The 20,861-nt window shown below is 38.0% G+C and overlaps 1 protein-coding gene across 1 annotated transcript; it reads right to left on the bottom strand.

The window, feature by feature from the left end:
* Positions 1–4,918: 4,918 nt before the first annotated feature.
* Positions 4,919–19,445, bottom strand: LOC107818996 (protein MICRORCHIDIA 6-like). The gene is made up of 14 exons (XM_075223779.1): positions 19,358–19,445; positions 18,772–18,857; positions 14,827–14,923; positions 14,633–14,733; positions 14,395–14,541; positions 13,973–14,021; positions 8,535–8,578; positions 7,777–7,828; positions 7,565–7,676; positions 7,121–7,209; positions 6,145–6,251; positions 5,932–6,011; positions 5,341–5,383; positions 4,919–5,205 (listed from the first exon to the last, which is right to left on the bottom strand). The coding sequence occupies exons 1-14, from the start codon at positions 19,443–19,445 to the stop codon at positions 5,095–5,097; spliced, it is 1,206 nt and encodes a 401-aa protein (XP_075079880.1). The 3' UTR covers positions 4,919–5,094.
* Between the last annotated feature and the right edge of the window lie 1,416 nt (positions 19,446–20,861).

Below are 20,861 nucleotides of genomic sequence, written 5' to 3'. Positions count from 1 at the left end.
CATTTTGGCCCAAACCTTTGGCACCTATACGTATATATTGTGATAGTCAAGCGGCAATAGGCAAGGCAGGGAGCATTATGTATAATGAAAATTCTCGTCACATTCGACGGAGACACAATACCGTTAGACAAACTACTCTCTAGTGGTGTTATCACGATTGACTACGTAAAGTCAAGAGATAATGTGTCGGATCCACTTACAAAAGGCCTATCTAGAGAGGCAGTTGAAAGATCATCGAAGGGAATGAGGCTAAGGCCTGGGATAAGTCATCATGGCAGTAACTCTACCTAGCAGACTGGAGATCCCAAGAGCTAGGTTCAAAGAGATCAAACAAAGTTATGAATGACGGTTCAACATTGTCAAATAACTCAACCCATTCTCGTGATGAAGACAATATTCAGAAATCAAGGTAAAACATTAAGGCTTTTTGATGAGTCAATAAGCTTAAAGCTTTTTAATGATTTGCTAAGTCTGGCAGGATTGACCAGATAGTGTGTCTATAGGATTACACGTTTAGAAATCACCTATGTGAGTGTGAAGTGTAAGCCGCTTTAAGGGGAATGAAATTAAAGGCCCATTCTCTAAGCATTCATGAAATCGGGCGGTGTTCATGGTTGAAACAAACACAACCGTGAGAACCAACGACGGTTAAGGATTGATTGTGTAACTTATAGTTGTCTAGGTATACACTAAAGATCGACGGTTCAAAGATATCAAATCTACCGATTGACCGAGTATATCCGACATAAGTTCACTACAGAAAGTTCAAAGGGAAACCTACTTATCCAGCTGCGATTAATCCTTACTTGCGAATCACACAGTATTTTCATGCATGTTTTTTCACATATGTCCATTCCCCATTCATGTAAGGGATTGTTGCATTTTTTCTTTAAAGGGTGTGAATGAGAAATGAAAGAGCCACCTTTTGGATTGTACCTCTCCATCTCACCCTTCCTTTGTCTATAAATTTAGAGGCTTGGCCTCATTTTTGAGACAAGAAAAATCTGAAATCTTCTCCTCTCTTTTCTATGGTTGCATTATATTCTAAATAAACATAAGTGTCATGTGTGATTTGCTCCATTTGTTGAGTTCGCTGAAGTTCTGTGATTTGAAGTGCTGCTATCACAGAATAGTTATTCCGTTCTATCCTGGGAGGAATTAATCCGTATACCTTGGGAAACAGTGAGGGGATTAAATTTTGTAAGGACACACTGTGCATTCAGTGGGCTTGGAATTATTTTACGATTTGTTTATTGAACTAACGTTTGTTTGCTTCTCTAATTTTCTGATGTTAAACACAGTAATACCAACACATTCATCAACCACTGTGGTTCAGTCAAAATCCATATCAGGCTAGGGGTGTCAATGGTTCGGTTCGGTCGGTTGTTTTATAAAATTTGTACCATACCAATTTTTTGGTTATTCTATTATGTATAACTAAAATTAGACTGTAGAAACCGTACCAATCATGTTGGTTTCTCTTCGATATACGGTTCGATTTAATCTTCGGTATTTTTTAAAATGTCATTTAAAAGCACTAGTAGAAGCAGAATGCAATAACATACATACTTTTATAGGACTTAGAAAAACTCTCTAGACTTTTTTTACTATTTAAAGGTTGATGAATTAAGAATACATGAAAGATGATTAGAGTATAGATTCATCAAATGTAAAAGAAACTAAGCAAAGACAAAGAAAATACAAATCACACGAGTTAAAAGATATTAAGCAAGCTTGAACTCGAGAATAAAGTCTATAGATGATTAAATATTTAAAAATATAAATTTAAATCATATGAAAGAAAACATATGCAATACATTGTAGTTTGTTACTCATAATCACTAGAATACCTTGTGTCTTGCTAGTGAATATGATGGAAATAATTTAGTTTCAATAGGAGTAGTATAATAGGTTTAAGAATTAAGATTTTGAGTTTAATTACTTGTTGTCTTGTAAACGTTTTCATAATTCCAAAGCAAGAAAAAATTTAATGTTTTATTATTTTTAAACTTAATATATAAACATATTTTTTTCATGTAAATGTATTCGGTACGGTTCGGTATTTTTAAGGTTCGTTTTTATAAAATTAAAAAACATACCCTAATTATCGGTACGGTTATAGATTTAAATAAAAACTTACGGTTTTATTAAAGAAACCTAAAATTCGGTTCGGTGCGGTAAGGTTCGGTCGTCTTTGTTGGTTTTTAAATATTCATTGACACTCCTAGTGCCAGCAGTAGACAAGTGGTTTCTATCTCATCCGCAACATCTTGCTATCATAGATGCTGCTCAAATTTTATTTTTACAACAAAATTCTATTGCAAAGGCACAACTAGCTGATTCCAGCAGCAGGCTTAATTTTATTTAGGAAATGAAGAAAATTCTTGATTTCCTCAAGACACAAGTTCCAGGTCAACAAAATCAAGCAATTTGTCTGAAAAATCATCAGAAGAAGAGGAAGAAGAAGACCATGATTTAATGTTCTAAGAAATTAATCAGAAACTACATCAATGTGACATCACAACTGACATCATCCATGACATCATCTAGCACTTACTTCTAATGACATCATGAATGACATTAGAAAACACTAAGTAATTTTTAGTTTTTGGCTATAAATAGCTTCCTATCACTTAAAACACATACCTTACACTATCACTTGAGAAAGAATTCTCTCTCTCTCTCTCTCTAGAATTGATTAGAGCTCTCTCTCTAATATATTATTATAAGTTTTTAACTTGTATTATCAATTTTTCAGTTTCAATAACAATCAAGTTTTTATTTATTTTACTCTTGCTCAAGTTTACATTTATATTACTCTCTCTCTCTCTCTATATATATATATATATATATGACGGAGTGTTAAAATTATTAGTTCAATTGAATCTATTGACTTTATGGTACATCCTTCACTACTAGTACTAGTTTAGACTCGACAATAACAACAATCCTAGTGGAATCCCATAAGTAGAATTTGAGGAGGATAGTGTATACATAGACATTACCCCTACCTTGTGAAGGTAGAGAGATTATTCCAATAGATCATTGGCTCAAAAAAAGCAAAAACCGACAGTAGTAAAAAGGAAATAAAGTAGTAAAGAAGCCATGAAAAGAGAAGCAGTAGCTACAACAAAATAATAGAAAAATCAAAGAGAAAGAAGCAGTAGGTAGTAATAGAAATATAAGCCAAAGTAATACGAGACTGCTACTACTACCCTAATTATTGACATCTACATCCTCCTATCCATGGCTATATTCTCGGTAAGCTGAAGGTGAGTCATAACCTGCCTAATCACCTCTCCTCAATACTTCTTCGATCTGCCTCTACCTCTCCTAAGACCCCCCATCGCCAACCTCCTACACCTCCTCAATGAGGCATATGTGCATCTCCTCTTCACATGCTCAAACCATTTGTCTTGCTTCTCGCATCTTATCCACCACGAGAGCCACTTCTACCTTGTCACAAATGTCTTCATTCCTAATCATATCACCTAGTACACACACATACACACACATCCATCTCAACATCCTCATTTTTGCTACTTTTTCTTCTGAACATGGGAATTCTTAGATGTCTGCACTTTGTCCCATACAATATGTCGGTCTAACGACCACCTTATAGAACTTACCTTTAAGGCTTTGTGGAACATTCGTACCACACAAGATACCTGATGCAAGCCTCCATTTCATCCAACCCCACTATAATACGATGTGTGACATCCTCGTCAATCTCCCAATTATCTTGATGATAGAACCAAGATACTTGAAGCTTTCTCTCTTGGGGATGACTTGTATGTCAAGCCTCACTTCCACGTTTGCCTCGTAAGTCATGTCACTAAACTTGCACTCCATGTATTCTATTTTAATTTTGCTCAAGCTGAAACTTATAGACTCCAGAGTCTGTCTCCAAACCTCCAGCCTCGCATTAACTCCACCTCACGTCTCGTCAATCAGTATTATGTTATCTGCAAATAACAGACATCATGGCACCTCCCCTTGGAAGTGTCACACCAATACATCTATCACCAAGGCGAATAAAAAAGGGGGCAAGAGCTGATCCCTAGTGCAACCCCATCTTGACAGGAAAATCTCCCAAGTCTCCTCCCACTACCTTACACAGGTCTTGGCTCTATTAAACATGTCCTTAATCGCCCTAATGTATGGGTACCCTTATATCCTCCAAACATCCCATAAAATCTCCCTTGGAACTTTGTGTATGCTTTTTCTAGATCAATGAACACCATATATAAGACCCTCTTTCTTTCCCTATAATGTTCCACCAATCTCCTTACAGTATAAATGGCTTCACTAGCTGATTCCCCCCGACATAAATCTGAACTAGTTCTCGACAATCGACACCCCTCCTCACCCTCATATTCACCACTCTCCCAGACTTACATAGTGTGGCTTAACAGTTTGATGCCCTATAGTTGATGCAGTTTCGGATACCCCCTTGTTGTTGTATAACGGAACCATCGTACTCCACCTCCACTAGTTTAGACTCAAACATTTGGTTTTTTGGTGACAAAAGTAGGATAGGGATTTCAATGTTTGAGACTTGGGAATTTTGCAAGAATAAACCAAAAGAAAAAAAACACTTAATTAAAACGCAAGAGGAGACGCCACATACGCCCGTCTCTCATAGGTGGATCTAATTCTAGAAAAAGAAAGGAAAAGGCAACAAGATCAACATGGATTTGAACTCCTAGCCTTGTAGAGGTACACACAGTAATCATTATACCATAGATTTTTTTTATCTTGGGTGCACATATTTTATGTAGTTTTAAAGAGATAGCATTACTATAGTAATTTAGGAAGGGGAGTACGAGTGCACGTGAACCCCACTCCCTTCCACCTGTATCCGCCCCTATATGGAAGGGACAAGCAAATGTGCATAGACAGAAGAAGAACCTGCTAATTTCAGCAGACGCTACATCGGATTTCTTAACCAAAAATTTATAGTTTACAGAAAATATGTACATACAAGTACTATAACAAGTTAGCTCCCTATTCTTACAAGCAGATAGAAGTTGAGCAAGGGATTTCTTAAAGTTTACAAATATATATACATACGAGCACTATAACAAGTATTATCTATAGAGTAACAGTACTTTCCATCTTGGGGTACTCCAGGGATCCTGATTCAATAAGCAACCGACCGTACTCGCGCTGGGCTTCCTTCAGTTCCTTCCTTAGCAAAGTTACCTACATAGGTTGCATAAACAATACATGGTTCTCAAGATCTTTCATAATATACTAGAGCAAAAACTTGAAACTAGATGCCACCGTTCAACTGGAACATCAAAACACAACAGCTAAAGCAAATTCTATTAGGATTACCTTAGCATTAAGTTCCTCATCCATCTTCTCATATTCAGAGCATCTGAAGGACAGAAAAAGCACATAAAAGGGAACTTTAGAAAAGAGCATCTGAAAAGACTAGTATGTTACAAGTAACAACTCCACGATGTATACGAGAAGGGAGAATGCAAAACTGCTGGTTATCATGAACATAATGTTTACAAGGAAGAACGCAAAGTGCTGGCAGTTATGAGCTAAGTATATTTATCTTTCTGAATTGTACTTGCCCAAAAGTACGGGTGCAATTGGAATTTGGAATTTGGAATTTATCACACTACTTCCATTCTATTTATCTGATATTGTTCTTTTTTGTTCTGTTCCAAAAAGATCGACACCTTTTTATTTTTGTTAACTCTTTTATTTTAAAATTCTCATTTTCTCTTAATAACATGCTCTTATAGGGATGAAATAACAAGTAGAAGATCACATGATCCTAAGGTAGTTTTAGTATGTTATTTATCTTGTGTCAAAAGTTTTTCATTCTTCCTTAAACTCCGCATCCAAGCAAATACCGTCATGGTGGGAATAATTAGGATAAAAAAGAAGTCAAGTGACTCATTTTGAACTTACCGTGCGTTGAGCCTTTTGTTCTCTTTAAGGAGGAGGACCATCTCTTGATCTTCCAAGTGACTTGTGGTAGTGCTGGCAGGCTATGTTCAGTTAAACATAAAGAAAAGAAGAGCATGACCTCAAATGCATGGACAAAATGGAAAAACATAATGCTAACTTTCACAGTCAATTATTGAAGTCAAAATAAGTGGAGGAAAGTTCGTAGACACAAACCGGATTTTGAATGGACTCGGGACCAGTTAGATTGACCCTTAATCCCGCCTTTAGTTTCAGAATTTCAGGTTCTATTGAATGATCATGGTCTTTCCTTTTCGTGGTTGCTGTAAATCACAAAAGATTGTATGAGAGGTACTAGTGACAAAAGGTGCTTACGGGTAGTACGGGAATGTATAGCGCAAACTCATCGGGTTGTTAAAGGCCAAGGGTAAGACCTATTCTGATAGCAAATAGAGGTGAAATGAAAGTTGAACAACCTCGAGGGATCAAAGAGAAATTTATGCATTAATACTGTATGTCCAGTGGATAAAAGTATATGAAAATGCAATCTGCGAACACATGCAAGACGGGAGACAGCAACAAGTTCCCAAACAATACATCTAATATGAATTATGATACATTCTTCTATATCTCCGTGTCCCCCTAATTTGATCAAATACTAAATAATGTCTGATGGGATATATTACAATACTACTGTTTTTAAGCCATCATTCAGAAGTTAGACACCATTAATTTCAACTTGCAGATCTTCCTATTGTGGATGTATTTGGTATATCTATTATGTGCCAGGAGCACTAAAAATTAGAGAAGATTAGGGCACAATAAACAATATTTTCAAACTGTATCACGTGTTAGCTGTGCTTTTGTTTGATACGTTGTTTGCAAGTTAAGAGATTCAACTCCCGTGGCAAGTTACTGACAAGAACACATATCCAGGTACATACTATCATATCACATTCTTTGATGATTCCACCAACTTCTGTTCGTTTCACAAATTGCTACAAAATCCTCCTTGAAATGAGGAATCATCCAAACCCCACCGAAATATGCACATAATGACAACAGACTCTATTTGTTTTTGGTCCGTCAACATCTTCTGTGTTATTTGGGAAGGAAGGTTTCCCAGTACAGAAAACTTTGGCACCAGCAACAGCAGAGGACATTTTGCTCAACGGAATGGGGTAATACGTACCATGTTTCTGTCTAGATTCTGATGAAACCTGAGAAGGTTTATAAAGCCTTTTAGTTGCATGATAACCAATTAGTCCACAGTGATAATCCCTGTCAAAATCAAATCATAAATACATAAAACCAATCAATCAACAAATAAACATTCAATTAACAAGAATCACACAAAGAACAAGCAAAAAGGGCATCCAGAATGATAAACAATAGCAATCAATTTGAGAAGCTAAATAGACAGTTCTCATTTCCTTGCTTAAGACAGAAATACATGCATAGAATGTAAAATGGCCGTCCAAGACAGTTGGGATTCAGCTCATTTTCTAAGCAGCAGTTTATTGGTGTGTAATCCATGTGGAGAAGTTAGATAAACTAGTTGCCCAGGAATAGGAGCGATACAACTCAGTGCTAAACAGCAGTTTGTAGGCGTAGAGTTCTTCAAGTAATAGCCTACCAGTACTCCCATGTCATCTCCTTTAATCGGTTCTCGAGCTTTTGAAAGAGGGGTGTTTTCTCGAAGTCCTGTTTATTATGAGTTGGCTGAATAAAGTTTGTTTCTAGAACACCTAAAAAGGCAGGAAAATTAGTTAGAGCCTTTTCCAGCTAGTAGTGGACCAAAAGATAAAGCCCCACAAGTAGAGAAGAAATGCTTCATAGGCTCCTTACCTAGAACCCCTCTGCTTCTAGCGGTAGAAGAGCCTGCCACATTCCAAAATGGCTGCAAAGAAACGAATGGACTTTTTTAAGACAAGACATAGGCTCAAGATATCATTTACAGTAAAATCTGTTACTCCATTGCAGAAGATAATTAAGCAAAAGGATATAAACACAGTGCAAAAAAGTGTATACTTGTCCGAAGACCAGGTTAAATGCAGAATATATATTTAGCGTCAGTTCACAAAGATAAGAGAGATGGAAGGAAAAATTGAGAAGGCTTACAAAAGATATGTTTAAGGGAAGTAGGTATATGGAGGAATGCATAACTAAAAGCGTAATGGAACTAATACTGAAACATTGTTTCAGACCCACAGCAAACAGTTTCCCATTAGAAATCCTTTTCCCTCTATCCTCCATATCAATTAGGTTCAAATTACGAAACTATCTCATCTCATTCATTTTCCTTCTCTTCCTTTTTTCCTTTTTCTTTTTCATTAAATTATTTGGGTCCTAATAGACTCTGAAGGTATGGATATCTCGTTTATCACTATGCAAAACAATTTTGTAGTAAGACAGGTGGAATATTTACTATTTTATCGTTTTATGCATATCAATTTCAGTCATTATCAGGTCCTAGAGTAAACCTCAAAAGCTATGTGTCTTTTAAAAGCGCGAAGTGGCTTCTGGAGAAGTGGGGAAATTTCTGAAGGTGCTAGATGAGTCAAAGTACCATTTACAAAATCAAAACATTGGATAGAGCAACTCACCAATATCAAACGATTCCTGTGGTAGACATTGAAACCATGAATATATAAAGGGGAAACCTGATGATGTCCATCTCATTGAAGAAGTATTAGGCATGTGCCTAATAAGAGTTTTCTTTGGTTTGGTAGCCAACCTTGTTGACTTGGTTTGGTTGGTAGCCAACCTTGTTGAATTAGTTTGGTTTGGTAGCCAACCTTGTTGAATTTCTTTGGTTTGGTAGCCAACTTTGTTGAATTGTGAAAAGTGTGTGTAAATTGTCAAATATTGTAGGCTTTAGAGGGTGAAGCTTTGGCTATAAAAGGAGAGCTTCAACTCTCATTTCTTCACACCAACAAAGAGAGAAAGAAAGAGTGAGGTTTCACAGACAAGGTATAAGAAAATAATCTGTGAGGAAAATAGAGAGTGAGCGATATTGTAGTGAGGTGGGAATATCAAAAGAGAGTTATTTCTTTTGAGTGTTGTAGTGGTCTTTGGAGTATTTATCTCCGACCTACAAAGTGTAAAATTCCTTACTATAGTGATATCAGTTGCTCCTCTCAGGGTCGTGGTTTTTTCCCTTATTCAGAAGGGTTTTCCACGTAAAAATCTTGGTGTCATTGTTACTATTTTATTCTTGTTAATTACCGTATCTCGGTGCTACATTATTATTCCACTTTATTACCGTGAATATTATTTTGGTAAGGGGTTTATTCCCAACAACTGGTATCAGAGCACAGGTTCTGCTCGTTCACTGAAATACTATTCACTGTCGGTAGTACTATACTTGGTGAAAAATAAAAATGTCCGGAGTAAAGTACGAGGTAGCAAAATTCAACGGAGATAACGGTTTCTCAACATGGCAAAGAAGGATGAGAGATCTGCTCATCCAACAAGGATTACACAAGGTTCTATATGTTGATTCCAAAAAGCCAGATACCATGAAAGCTGAGGATTGGGCTGACTTGGATGAAAGAGCTGCTAGTGCAATTAGGTTGCACTTATCAGATGATGTGGTAAATAACATCATTGATGAAGGCACTGCACGTGGAATTTGGACAAGGTTGGAAAGCCTATACATGTCCAAAACGCTGACAAATAAATTGTACCTGAAGAAGCAGTTATACGCCCTACACATGAGTGAAGATACGAATTTTTTGTCACATTTAAATGTGTTTAACGGACTAATCACACAGCTTGCCAACCTCGGAGTGAAAATCGAGGAAGAAGATAAAGCCATCTTGCTATTGAACTCGTTGCCATCTTCGTACGATAATTTGGCAACAACCATCCTGCACGGTAAGACTACTATTGAGTTGAAAGATGTCACATCGGCTCTTCTACTCAATGAGAAGATGAGAAAGAAGCCTGAAAATCAAGGACAGACTCTCATCACAGAAGGTAGAGGCAGGAGTTATCAAAGGAGTTCGAACAACTATGGTAGATCCGGAGCTCGTGGGAAGTCAAAGAACCGATCCAAATCAAGAGTCAGAAATTGCTACAACTGTAATCAACCAGGTCACTTCAAAAGAGATTGCCCAAATCCAAGGAAGGGCAAAGGTGAAATCAGTGGCCAGAAGAATGACGACAACACAGCCGCCATGGTGCAAAATAATGATAATGTTGTCCTCTTTATAAATGAGGAAGAGGAATGCATGCACCTGTTAGGTCCAGAGTCGGAATGGGTGGTTGACACAACGACATCTCACCATGCCACACCGGTAAGAGATCTTTTTTGCAGATATGTAGCAGGTGATTACGGCACAGTGAAAATGGGTAACACAAGTTACTCAAAGATTGCGGGGATTGGTGACATTTGTATCAAGATAAATGTCGGATGCACATTGGTTCTAAAGGATGTGCGGCATGTACCTGATTTACGGATGAACTTGATCTCGGGAATTGCTTTAGACCGAGATGGATACGAGAGTTATTTTGCAAATCAAAAGTGGAGACTCACTAAGGGATCATTGGTGATTGCAAAGGGAGTTGCTCGTGGCACGTTGTACAGGACAAATGCAGAAATATGCCAAGGTGAATTGAACGCGGCACAAGATGAGATTTCTGTAGATTTGTGGCACAAAAGAATGGGTCATATGAGCGAGAAGGGATTGCAGATTCTTGCCAAGAAATCACTCATTTCTTATGCCAAAGGTACAACGGTAAAACCTTGTGACTACTGTTTATTTGGTAAGCAGCATAGAGTCTCATTTCAGACATCGTCTGAAAGAAAATTGAATATACTTGATTTAGTATATTCTGATGTTTGCGGCCCAATGGAAATTGAATCAATGGGCGGTAACAAATATTTTGTTACTTTTATTGATGATGCTTCACGAAAATTATGGGTTTATATTTTGAAAACCAAAGATCAGGTGTTTCAAGTTTTCCAGAAGTTTCATGCTCTAGTAGAAAGGGAGACGGGTCGAAAGCTAAAGCGTCTCCGAAGTGACAATGGATGTGAGTACACTTCAAGGGAATTTGAAGAGTATTGTTCAAGTCATGGGATCAGACATGAAAAGAAAGTTCCTGGAACCCCACAACACAATGGTGTAGCCGAGAGGATGAACCGCACCATTGTGGAGAAGGTGAGAAGCATGCTCAGAATGGCTAAATTGCCTAAGTCATTCTGGGGTGAAGCAGTTCAGACTGCCTGTTACCTGATCAATAGGAGTCCATCAGTTCCGTTGGCGTTTGAAATCCCAGAGAGAGTTTGGACCAACAAGGAGGTGTCTTACTCGCATCTGAAGGTGTTCGGTTGCAGAGCTTTTGCACATGTACCAAAAGAGCAGAGAACAAAGCTGGATGATAAATCTGTTCCCTGCATATTTATCGGATATGGAGATGAAGAGTTCGGGTACAGACTGTGGGATCCTGTAAAGAAGAAGGTCATCAGAAGCAGAGATGTAGTCTTCCGAAAAAGTGAAGTTGGAACTGCTGCTGATATGTTAGAAAAGGCGAAGAATGGTATAATTCCTAACTTTGTTACTATTCCTTCTACTTCTAACAATCCCACAAGTGCAGAAAGTACAACCGACGAGGTTGCCGAGCAGGTGGAGCAACCTGGTGAGGTTATTGAGCAAGGGGAGCAACTTAATGAAGGTGTCGAGGAAGTGAAGCACCCCACTCAGGAAGAAGAACAACCTCAACCTCTGAGGAGATCAGAGAGGCCAAGGGTAGAGTCATGCAGGTACCCTTCCACAGAGTATGTCCTCATCAGTGATGAGGGGGAGCTAGAAAGTCTTAAGGAGGTGTTGTCCCATCCAGAAAAGAACCAGTGGATGAAAGCTATGCAAAAAGAGATGGAATCTCTACAGAAAAATGGCACATACAAGCTGGTTGAACTTCCAAAGGGTAAAAGACCACTCAAATGCAAATGGGTCTTTAAACTCAAGAAAGATGGAAATGGCAAGCTGGTCAGATATAAAGCTCGATTGGTGGTTAAAGGCTTCGAACAAAAGAAAGGTATTGATTTTGATGAAATTTTCTCACCTGTTGTCAAAATGACTTCTATTCGAACAATTTTGAGCTTAGCAGCTAGCCTAGATCTTGAAGTGGAGCAGTTGGATGTGAAAACTGCATTTCTTCATAGAGATTTGGAAGATGAGATTTATATGGAGCAGCTAGAAGGATTTGAAGTAGTTGGAAAGAAACACATGGTGTGCAAATTGAATAAGAGTCTTTATGGATTGAAGCAAGCACCAAGGCAGTGGTACATGAAGTTTGACTCATTCATGAAAAGTCAAACATACCTAAAGACCTATTCTGATCCATGTGTATACTTCAAAAGATTTTCTGAGAATAACTTTATTATATTGTTGTTGTATGTGGATGACATGTTAATTGTAGGAAAAGACAAGGGGTTGATAGCAAAGTTAAAAGGAGATCTGTCCAAGTCATTTGATATGAAGGACTTGGGCCCAGCACAACAAATTCTAGGGATGAAGATAGTTCGAGAGAGAACAAGTAGAAAGTTGTGGCTATCTCAGGAGAAGTACATTGAACGTGTTTCCTAGAACGCTTCAACATGAAGAATGCTAAGCTAGTCAACACACCTCTTGCTGGTCATCTAAAGTTGAGTAAGAAGATGTGTCCTACAACAGTGGAGGAGAAAAGGATCATGGCTAAAGTTCCTTATTCTTCAGCAGTCGGAAGCTTAATGTATGCAATGGTATGTACTAGACCTGATATTGCTCACGCAGTTGGTGTTGTCAGCAGGTTTCTTGAAAATCCTGGAAAGGAACATTGGGAAGCAGTCAAGTGGATACTCAGGTACCTGAGAGGTACCACGGGAGATTGTTTGTGCTTTGGAGGATCTGATCCAATCTTGAAGGGCTATACAGATGCTGATATGGCGGGTGACATTGACAACAGAAAATCCACTACTGGATATTTGTTTACATTTTCAGGGGGAGCTATATCATGGTAGTCTAAGTTGCAGAAGTGCGTTGCACTTTCAACAACTGAAGCAGAGTACATTGCCGCTACAGAAACTGACAAGGAGATGATATGGCACAAGCGATTCCTTCAAGAGCTTAGATTGCATCAGAAGGAGTATGTCGTCTATTGTGACAGTCAAAGTGCAATAGACCTTAGCAAGAACTCTATGTACCATGCAAGGACCAAACACATTGATGTGAGATATCATTGGATTCGAGAAATGGTAGATGATGAATCTCTAAAAGTCTTGAAGATTTCTACAAATGAGAATCCCGCAGATATGCTGACCAAGGTGGTACCAAGGAACAAGTTCGAGCTATGCAAAAAACTTGTCGGCATGCACTCAAACTAGAAGACAGTGCTACCTCCTCTGGATGAATGAGACTGGAGGGGGAGATTGATGATGTCCATCTCATTGAAGAAGTATTAGGCATGTGCCTAATAAGAGTTTTCTTTGGTTTGGTAGCCAACCTTGTTGACTTGGTTTGGTTGGTAGCCAACCTTGTTGAATTAGTTTGGTTTGGTAGCCAACCTTGTTGAATTTCTTTGGTTTGGTAGCCAACTTTGTTGAATTGTGAAAAGTGTGTGTAAATTGTCAAATATTGTAGGCTTTAGAGGGTGAAGCTTTGGCTATAAAAGGAGAGCTTCAACTCTCATTTCTTCACACCAACAAAGAGAGAAAGAAAGAGTGAGGTTTCACAGACAAGGTATAAGAAAATAATCTGTGAGGAAAATAGAGAGTGAGCGATATTGTAGTGAGGTGGGAATATCAAAAGAGATTTATTTCTTTTGAGTGTTGTAGTGGTCTTTGGAGTATTTATCTCCGACCTACAAAATGTAAAATTCCTTACTATAGTGATATCAGTTGCTCCTCTCGGGGTCGTGGTTTTTCCCCTTATTCAGAAGGGTTTTCCACGTAAAAATCTTGGTGTCATTGTTACTCTTTTATTCTTGTTAATTACCGTATCTCGGTGCTACATTATTATTCCGCTTTATTACCGTGAATATTATTTTGGTAAGGGGTTTATTCCCAACAATTCCTTTAGGAAGCCAATGGAAATAATGATGGAACCCTGCCAAGAATAAAGAAAAATAACAGTTAGGAATCTTAAAGAGGGAGAAGGAGGAAGCTGCTGCGTGTTATTAGAAAAATCTGAAGCTTTAGAATACCCTATTACTACATCCTCCATTTGGTAAGTTTGACTCAACTTACCCTTTACACAGATTTTTTCATTTTTTCCCAGAAATTATAGTATGTGCGAGTGTGTCCATATATTATGCTTAATAATCGGTCTCTTTTTAATCATAAGCAGATCAAAGGAAGAAATGGGCTTATACTGATATACTGTTCTGACAAATAAAATAGAGGAGAAGAGCAGGCTCTGATCAATGTTATCAATGATATGCTTTACAGTACGTTTGAGAAAGAGAGAAACTAGTGGAAACCTCTTTGCATCCACCATTTTGAGGTTTGTACACGATAGATTTTGGATACTTGAGATCTCTAGCAATGTTATGATACTCTACTATCCGTCCGCGCAACAATATGCAAAAGTTTTCAGGGATTTTCAAATACAAGATAGATAGATATGCCTGTTTAGAAGAAGAATACAACATAGTTAGAAATCAGGGATCTCCTTGAATAAAGAAACTTCAAGTGCATCTTGTTCATTAAAGAACTTACTCGGAGTGAATACTGAAGAGTGTTGGCAAGATGCAGGTCACTTACTGACGTGCTGGAGCAACTTTTACCACTTTCTGCATCACAAGAGATACGAATATCCTGCAATTATTGTTGTAGAAGTAGTCTTATTATGGTAAATAACAGTGCAAGAGATTCCAAATGGGAAAATTAAATCAGATAAAGAAATCAAATCTCAGGACCTGACTGAAAGTCGAGCTCCATTTTGCCTTCATTATTTAGCCACAAATTGTAGATTATGATCCTACTCCCATGATCACCAATGTTATCCAACTGTTGTGGGAAAAGAATGATTGGTTATAGATAAGGTATATCAACTGAACACAGGAAGAAGAATCAAACAGACATAATACATCTAGCAATTAAGGATGACTTTTGCCACAAAATTTAAAAGATCTCTCAGTTACTCATCAGAGATTCTCTGCTCACATGCCCTTGCAGTCCCAAACACCCTTCCTCATTTAACTTGAGCTCTTTTGCTCACATGTCAAACTCCAACCTTATATATTCTCCATTAGCATTCAGACAGAAAATTTCCTTTTTCTAGAATGATAATAGTATCTAGTAACCTCGTCAAGACATAATACAGACAATGTTTTATCTAATCAAGATAGGTCCAGCTGTCCAGGAAACTTTAACATGGTAACAAAATCAAACCCTCCAACACCTCAAAAGAAAAAGAAAAAAAAAGAAAGCAAAACGGCTTATTTAATCTAAGACATCTGGTCAGTGGTTCAGGTAAGTAGTTAAAAAGTTCATTCTGATGAGGCGCTTAGAGATGAAGAATATTCCGCAGATAGAATAGTTAAGTAACTAGCCCTAGGTAACTTTCAGATGTGAAGAGCTTAAGAAGAAGAAGATTCTGAGCATCCAACCACCGGGGCATCCTGAATTTTGAAGCAGCAAATGTAGAAGATTCCACAACACAACTTTTCATCAATGACAAGAAAGCATGTGTTTAGATGGCAAAAACTTCAACACTACAAAAAACAAAAGCAGTTTCATTTGGGTTTACCTCCCACTCTTTGACTTTTAATTCTTTCATATGCCATGAGAAACGACACCATCATCTCAATGGCCTATACTCTTTTGTTGTCTCAAGGCCTGTCACCTCTCGTCTTTTTCTTCACTTGACTATAGACTCTGTAATACTGTCATTCATTTCATTTTTTTTAATCTTATGTTGTCATCCATGTATCACATCTTACTCACAATGCTTCATTAACTCTCTTCTTATTTTTTTCCTGCTAACATTTCTCTCTATCACTTTATTCTGAAAACTTCAACAAGACATTCTTTTGCTTTTAGCTCCCCTTGCTCTATCCATTGGCTCTTCAAGTTGCCTAACATTCTCTCTTTACTAGGGACGGGGGCCGTACTAAGGTAATTTTTTTATCCTTTCCAGGATTCCAGTGCCTATCTTTGTAGTACTCATATCTAGTTATACTATTTTAGAGTGCATCATCTAGGTGTCTCACAAGAAGATTTATTAGCACATTTGCAATATCTTCCAGAAATGTCAACTAACGCAAACAATCCATCCACCATTTTGGGTTATTCTAACCCCAGCCGGATTCCAATATCCGTCCTTCTCTTATACTACTTCTGTTAGCCCCTATAGGACATAAATGAGATGGGTGTGGCCTACTGTACATACCTCTGCTATTGTTGAAGGTAACTTAAAATGCTTATATTTTTCTTCGTGAATTGTAAATACCGATAATTTTCATTAACTAGGTACCTCGTACCCTCATCTTACTCCTTTTACTTGTTGAAGCTTATATCTTCCTTCTGAATCTCTCATTGCTTTTTGCTATATGAGTGGATAGATATTCATGCCTTAGGGCTCCTTTTCCAGAAGTTTACACGTCTTAGTACACACATGATCTGCTGAAGACCTTACTTTTACTCATCATAAGCTTGATGTAAAATCGAGTTTCTCTGACTCAACTCTTCCACAACCGTATTCAATCCCTTGCCAACCGTCTTTCTAAATGTAGGCATCGTAGTATTATGAATAAGATAGAGTTTAGGAAATTGAGTTTTTACAATTGAGCTCTACCACACGATCTAGAGTAATAAGAAAGAATGATAGTTCTAAATGCCATGTAGCCTCCTGCTTATAAGTATGGTGTACAACACACCCATAAACAAGACTCTACTAGACACGGCTTGTGGACTCTCTAGGATAGAACTGCTCTGACACCACTTTAGTCATGACCCAAACCGATGGTCCACGATGGGAACCCGATACCTTACTCAACCGAGTACCAACATAACATATCTTTTCATGTCATACTATCATAGATAACTGAGCCCGAAGGCTACCGTGAGATAATTAGAATACAACATGTGATACCGACTTATACATAAGACATATGGGCCTATAAGACCAAAATAACCACTCATACACTAAACATAGGCTGACAAGGCCATACAATTTTTTACGTACATAACATCTGTCTACAAGACTCTAAGAATACATAATTTTCATAAAGGTCAAGACAGAGTCCCGCCATACCAAACAAAACATGTCTAAATAATACTAATCAAACAAGTAACTCCGAAGCAAATGGAGCGCACAAACATCTTCCGCTGAGTTGATAGCCTATTTGAAGGGCTCTCGACCGGTCTATCGGGACCTGCGGTCATGAAATGCAGTGTCCCCAAGAAAAAGGGATGTCAGTACAAATAATGTACCGAGTATGTAAGGAATGAAAATCAATAAATAATAGACATGAGAGAAATATGGAGTAAAAAACTCGACATGTACGTTTGCATAGCTTTATGAATCATGAAATATTTATAATTACATGCATATGCGTATAAATGTCATGTCATGCATAGGTATATGCGTTCATAACATCATCAAGCCTCTGAGGGCACCCCATCATATCATCTCGAACACTATAGGCAAATCATCAACGTATACCAGTTGATCAGGTGGTGGTGTGTATATAACGCCGTGACCTTTTCCCATATTCCATATACATATAATATACATATATACGCGTATATAATACCATCTGGTCATGGGTCAATGTAAATGAATGCAATGCATGAGAAATATCAATAAAATCTTTCGGAGTGTCATAAGACCATTATGCCTCTTATTAATATCATAAAATAAATTTACGTATTTTCTGAGACCCATGAACAGACGATGGAATAATAAGACATATAGGAATTCAAGAACATAGGCACTTCTAATACTTCTATGAATAGAGTCATTTGTGAAAGCTGTACATTTGCTCATTTCTTTTGTATCATTTGGATCATGCGAAAAAGAAAGAAGGGATAGCCTTAACATACCATAATTGCTCATAAGATCTCGAGAAGGTCGTAGATCAATCATTCAAACTTGGATAAATTTTTGTTGCACGAATTTCCAAAGATTTATCCTTAACTAAGGGAATCTGAACGTTTTTTTGTCCCTTATTCACACCAAAATAATGTGTGATTGTTATATGTATATCTTCCATAAAGTGAATGGAAGGAAAGAGATATAACTCTTATATTTCCTTGGTTTTAAGTACTGCCACCGCCCCTTCTTTCTCAAAGACTCATTTTGGATTCATGTATGGATTCATGCCACCTATCTAAAAAATGTAAGAGTCACAATATGTTATGGCAAAAGCTTCCACCTGGGGGTGGGTCCTAATCTTATCCCAAACTTATTAGTTAATTAGGTAATATTCTGTTATCCGGTAATTAACCAATTACCCATATAATTAAGAATTATCTCAAATTATTTAAAATACTACTCATTTTTAACATACCTTATACACCTTACTATCATGGCCTTGTGGTACCTGGTATGGTACTAGTCCATAAATACTGGATATTTTAGCTTGAGCCGTATTTTATCCTAAAATGTCAAACTTTGACGAAATTCATTTTCTTCAAGTTGCTTACCTTCTTAACTTCACAAATGTACTCATTACTTATTTGAAATAGCATAAATTGCTTATAATCTTAAAATAATCTCATTTTCGAGTTTTCATCAATTTACTTATGGCATACTTTCACGTACGAAAACACGGGGTGTAACATTTTACTTCCCGGATGGATCCTATTTTGAGAACTTTGGTTACTTCATCCTTGATGAATGCGTGCTTTACCTCGGATTGTGGCATTCTCTTTTGCTTTATCGGCCTGAACTTTGGGTCCAAGCTCAATCGATGAGTGGTAATCTCCTGTGGGATCCCTGTCATGTTAAGGTGGACCCAAGCAAACAGTCCATATTTTTAATAAGGAATTTAATGAGTTTTTCCCTGAGCTCGGGAGTTAACCCCCTGCCTAGGTATACCTTTCAATCGGGAAGATGCTCGATCAATATGACTTGCTCTAACTCTTCAACCGTTGACTTCGTGGCATCGGAATCATCGGGGATTACAAAGGTTCGAGATATCATATAATCATCATCCTCGATAATTTCCTGCTACTCCGATCTGATCAAGGCCGGCGACAGTGGTTGCTATTTGACTTCCTGCTTTTCTTTTGATTCTGGTCCTGTTGTTGATGTTAGTGTCGATACTGGTAATACCTCATCAATTGCGAACATATCTTTGGTTGCTGGTTGTTCGCCGTACACTGTTTCTATTCCTTCCGATGTTGGGAATTTTAAGACTTGATGAAGCGTTGAAGGTACTGCCCCAATATGGTGAATCCAAGGTCTTTCGAGCAGCGCGTTCTATCTCATATCACCTTTGATTACATGGAACTTCGTTTCCAGGATAGTTCTGGCCACATTTACTGGCAAAATGATTTCCCCTTTGGTGGTTTCGCTTGCCATGTTGAAGCCATTGAGTACTAGAGCTACGGGCACAATCTGATCCAGAAGGCCGAGTTGCTCTACGAACCTTGACCGAATAATATTTGCCAAGCTACCTGGATCAACCAACACACATTTAATTTGAATTTTATTCATAAGGATAGATATTACTAGTGCGTCATTGTGAGGCTGTTCGATCCATTCTGTATCCTCATCATTGAAAGATAAGGTATCTTCTGGTAAGTAGTCTCGGGTACGCTTTTCCCTTGTGATTGTAACTTTCGTGCATTTAAATATTAGGCCTTGAGGAATATCGACCCCACCAACGATCATATGAATCACGTGTTGCGATTCCTCCTGCTCGTTTTTCCTATTTGCATCCCTGTCTCTGAAATGAATTTTATCTCGGTCACTCAAGAACTCTCGAAGATGATCTTCGTTGAATAAATGAGCTACCTCCTCCCTTAATTGCCTATAGTCTACTGTTTTATAATAGTGGATTCCATGGTATTTGCATATTTGATTAGGGTTTCTTTGAGCCGGGTTGGACTGTAGGGGTCTGGGCCATCTAGTATCGTTGATCCATCTAATGGTTGATATAATATCCAATGCATCGATGCTAAAATTGTATTCTGATAACTGTGGCGCTTCCTTGGGCTCGACATGTTTATCGAAGCCACTCTTACTCATAAGCCCTTGAGAATTTTGTCCTCGATCATTCCTTAGATCATTCCGAACGGGATTACGTCCTGGTCCACTATTTCTACGATCTACGATGTATGGTTGGTATCGATCTCTATTTGATCAGGGCTCTCTGTCGATGTCTCTTTGAATCCTGCCTTTTGGATCTATTTGGGTAAACAAAACCGGAAGGGGCTCCTAGCTGATCGTCCTCAACTCTGATCTTTGATTGGTACAGATTATGCACATTGTCCCAAGTCACATATGGATGTTCAATCAAATTTTACTTTAGTTATCGCGATGCTATCAAACTTCGCTCGTTCAAACCTTGAGTGAAGGCTTGAACAGCCCAATCATCGGTGACTGGGGGTAGGTCCATGTGTTCCTTCTGGAACCGAGATACGAATTCACTCAGCATTTTGTTGTCCTTTTGTCTAACTTTGAAGAGGTCCAATTTTCTAGTTGCGACCTTTATTGCTCCGGCGTATGCCTTTACGAACGAATCAACAAGCATAACGAAAGAATCGATGGAATTTGGCGGCAAATTATGGTACTATATCAGTGCCCCCTTCGATAAAGTTTCTCCAAGTTTTTTCAACAGAACAGATTCAATTTCATCATCTTCTAATTCATTTCATTCTATTGTGCATGTATAAGAAGTGACATGCTCATTAGGATTAGTGGTGCCATTGTACGTAGGAATTTCTGGCATGCAAAATTTCTTGGAAATGGGCTTCGGAGCCGCACTCAGTGGGA

Source organism: Nicotiana tabacum, chromosome 10 (assembly GCF_000715075.1).
Source record: "Nicotiana tabacum cultivar K326 chromosome 10, ASM71507v2, whole genome shotgun sequence".
In the NCBI taxonomy this organism is placed as follows: Eukaryota; Viridiplantae; Streptophyta; class Magnoliopsida; order Solanales; family Solanaceae; genus Nicotiana; species Nicotiana tabacum.
Note: the sequence above shows the minus strand (reverse complement) of the source record. Positions and strands in the feature narration are given on the sequence as shown.

What these genes read in the sequence shown, in the direction of transcription:
- LOC107818996 (XM_075223779.1), bottom strand. Translation starts at nt 19,445, where the DNA reads ATGGCAAGCGAAACCACCAAAGGGGAAATCATTTTGCCAGTAAATGTG. An exon ending in AAAATGGTGGATGCAAAGAG is followed by an intron (nt 14,022 to 14,394) that starts GTTTCCACTAGT and finishes TATTCTTGGCAG; the next exon opens with GGTTCCATCATTATTTCCAT. An exon ending in ATGAGGAACTTAATGCTAAG is followed by an intron (nt 5,206 to 5,340) that starts GTAATCCTAATA and finishes CAACCTATGTAG; the next exon opens with GTAACTTTGCTAAGGAAGGA.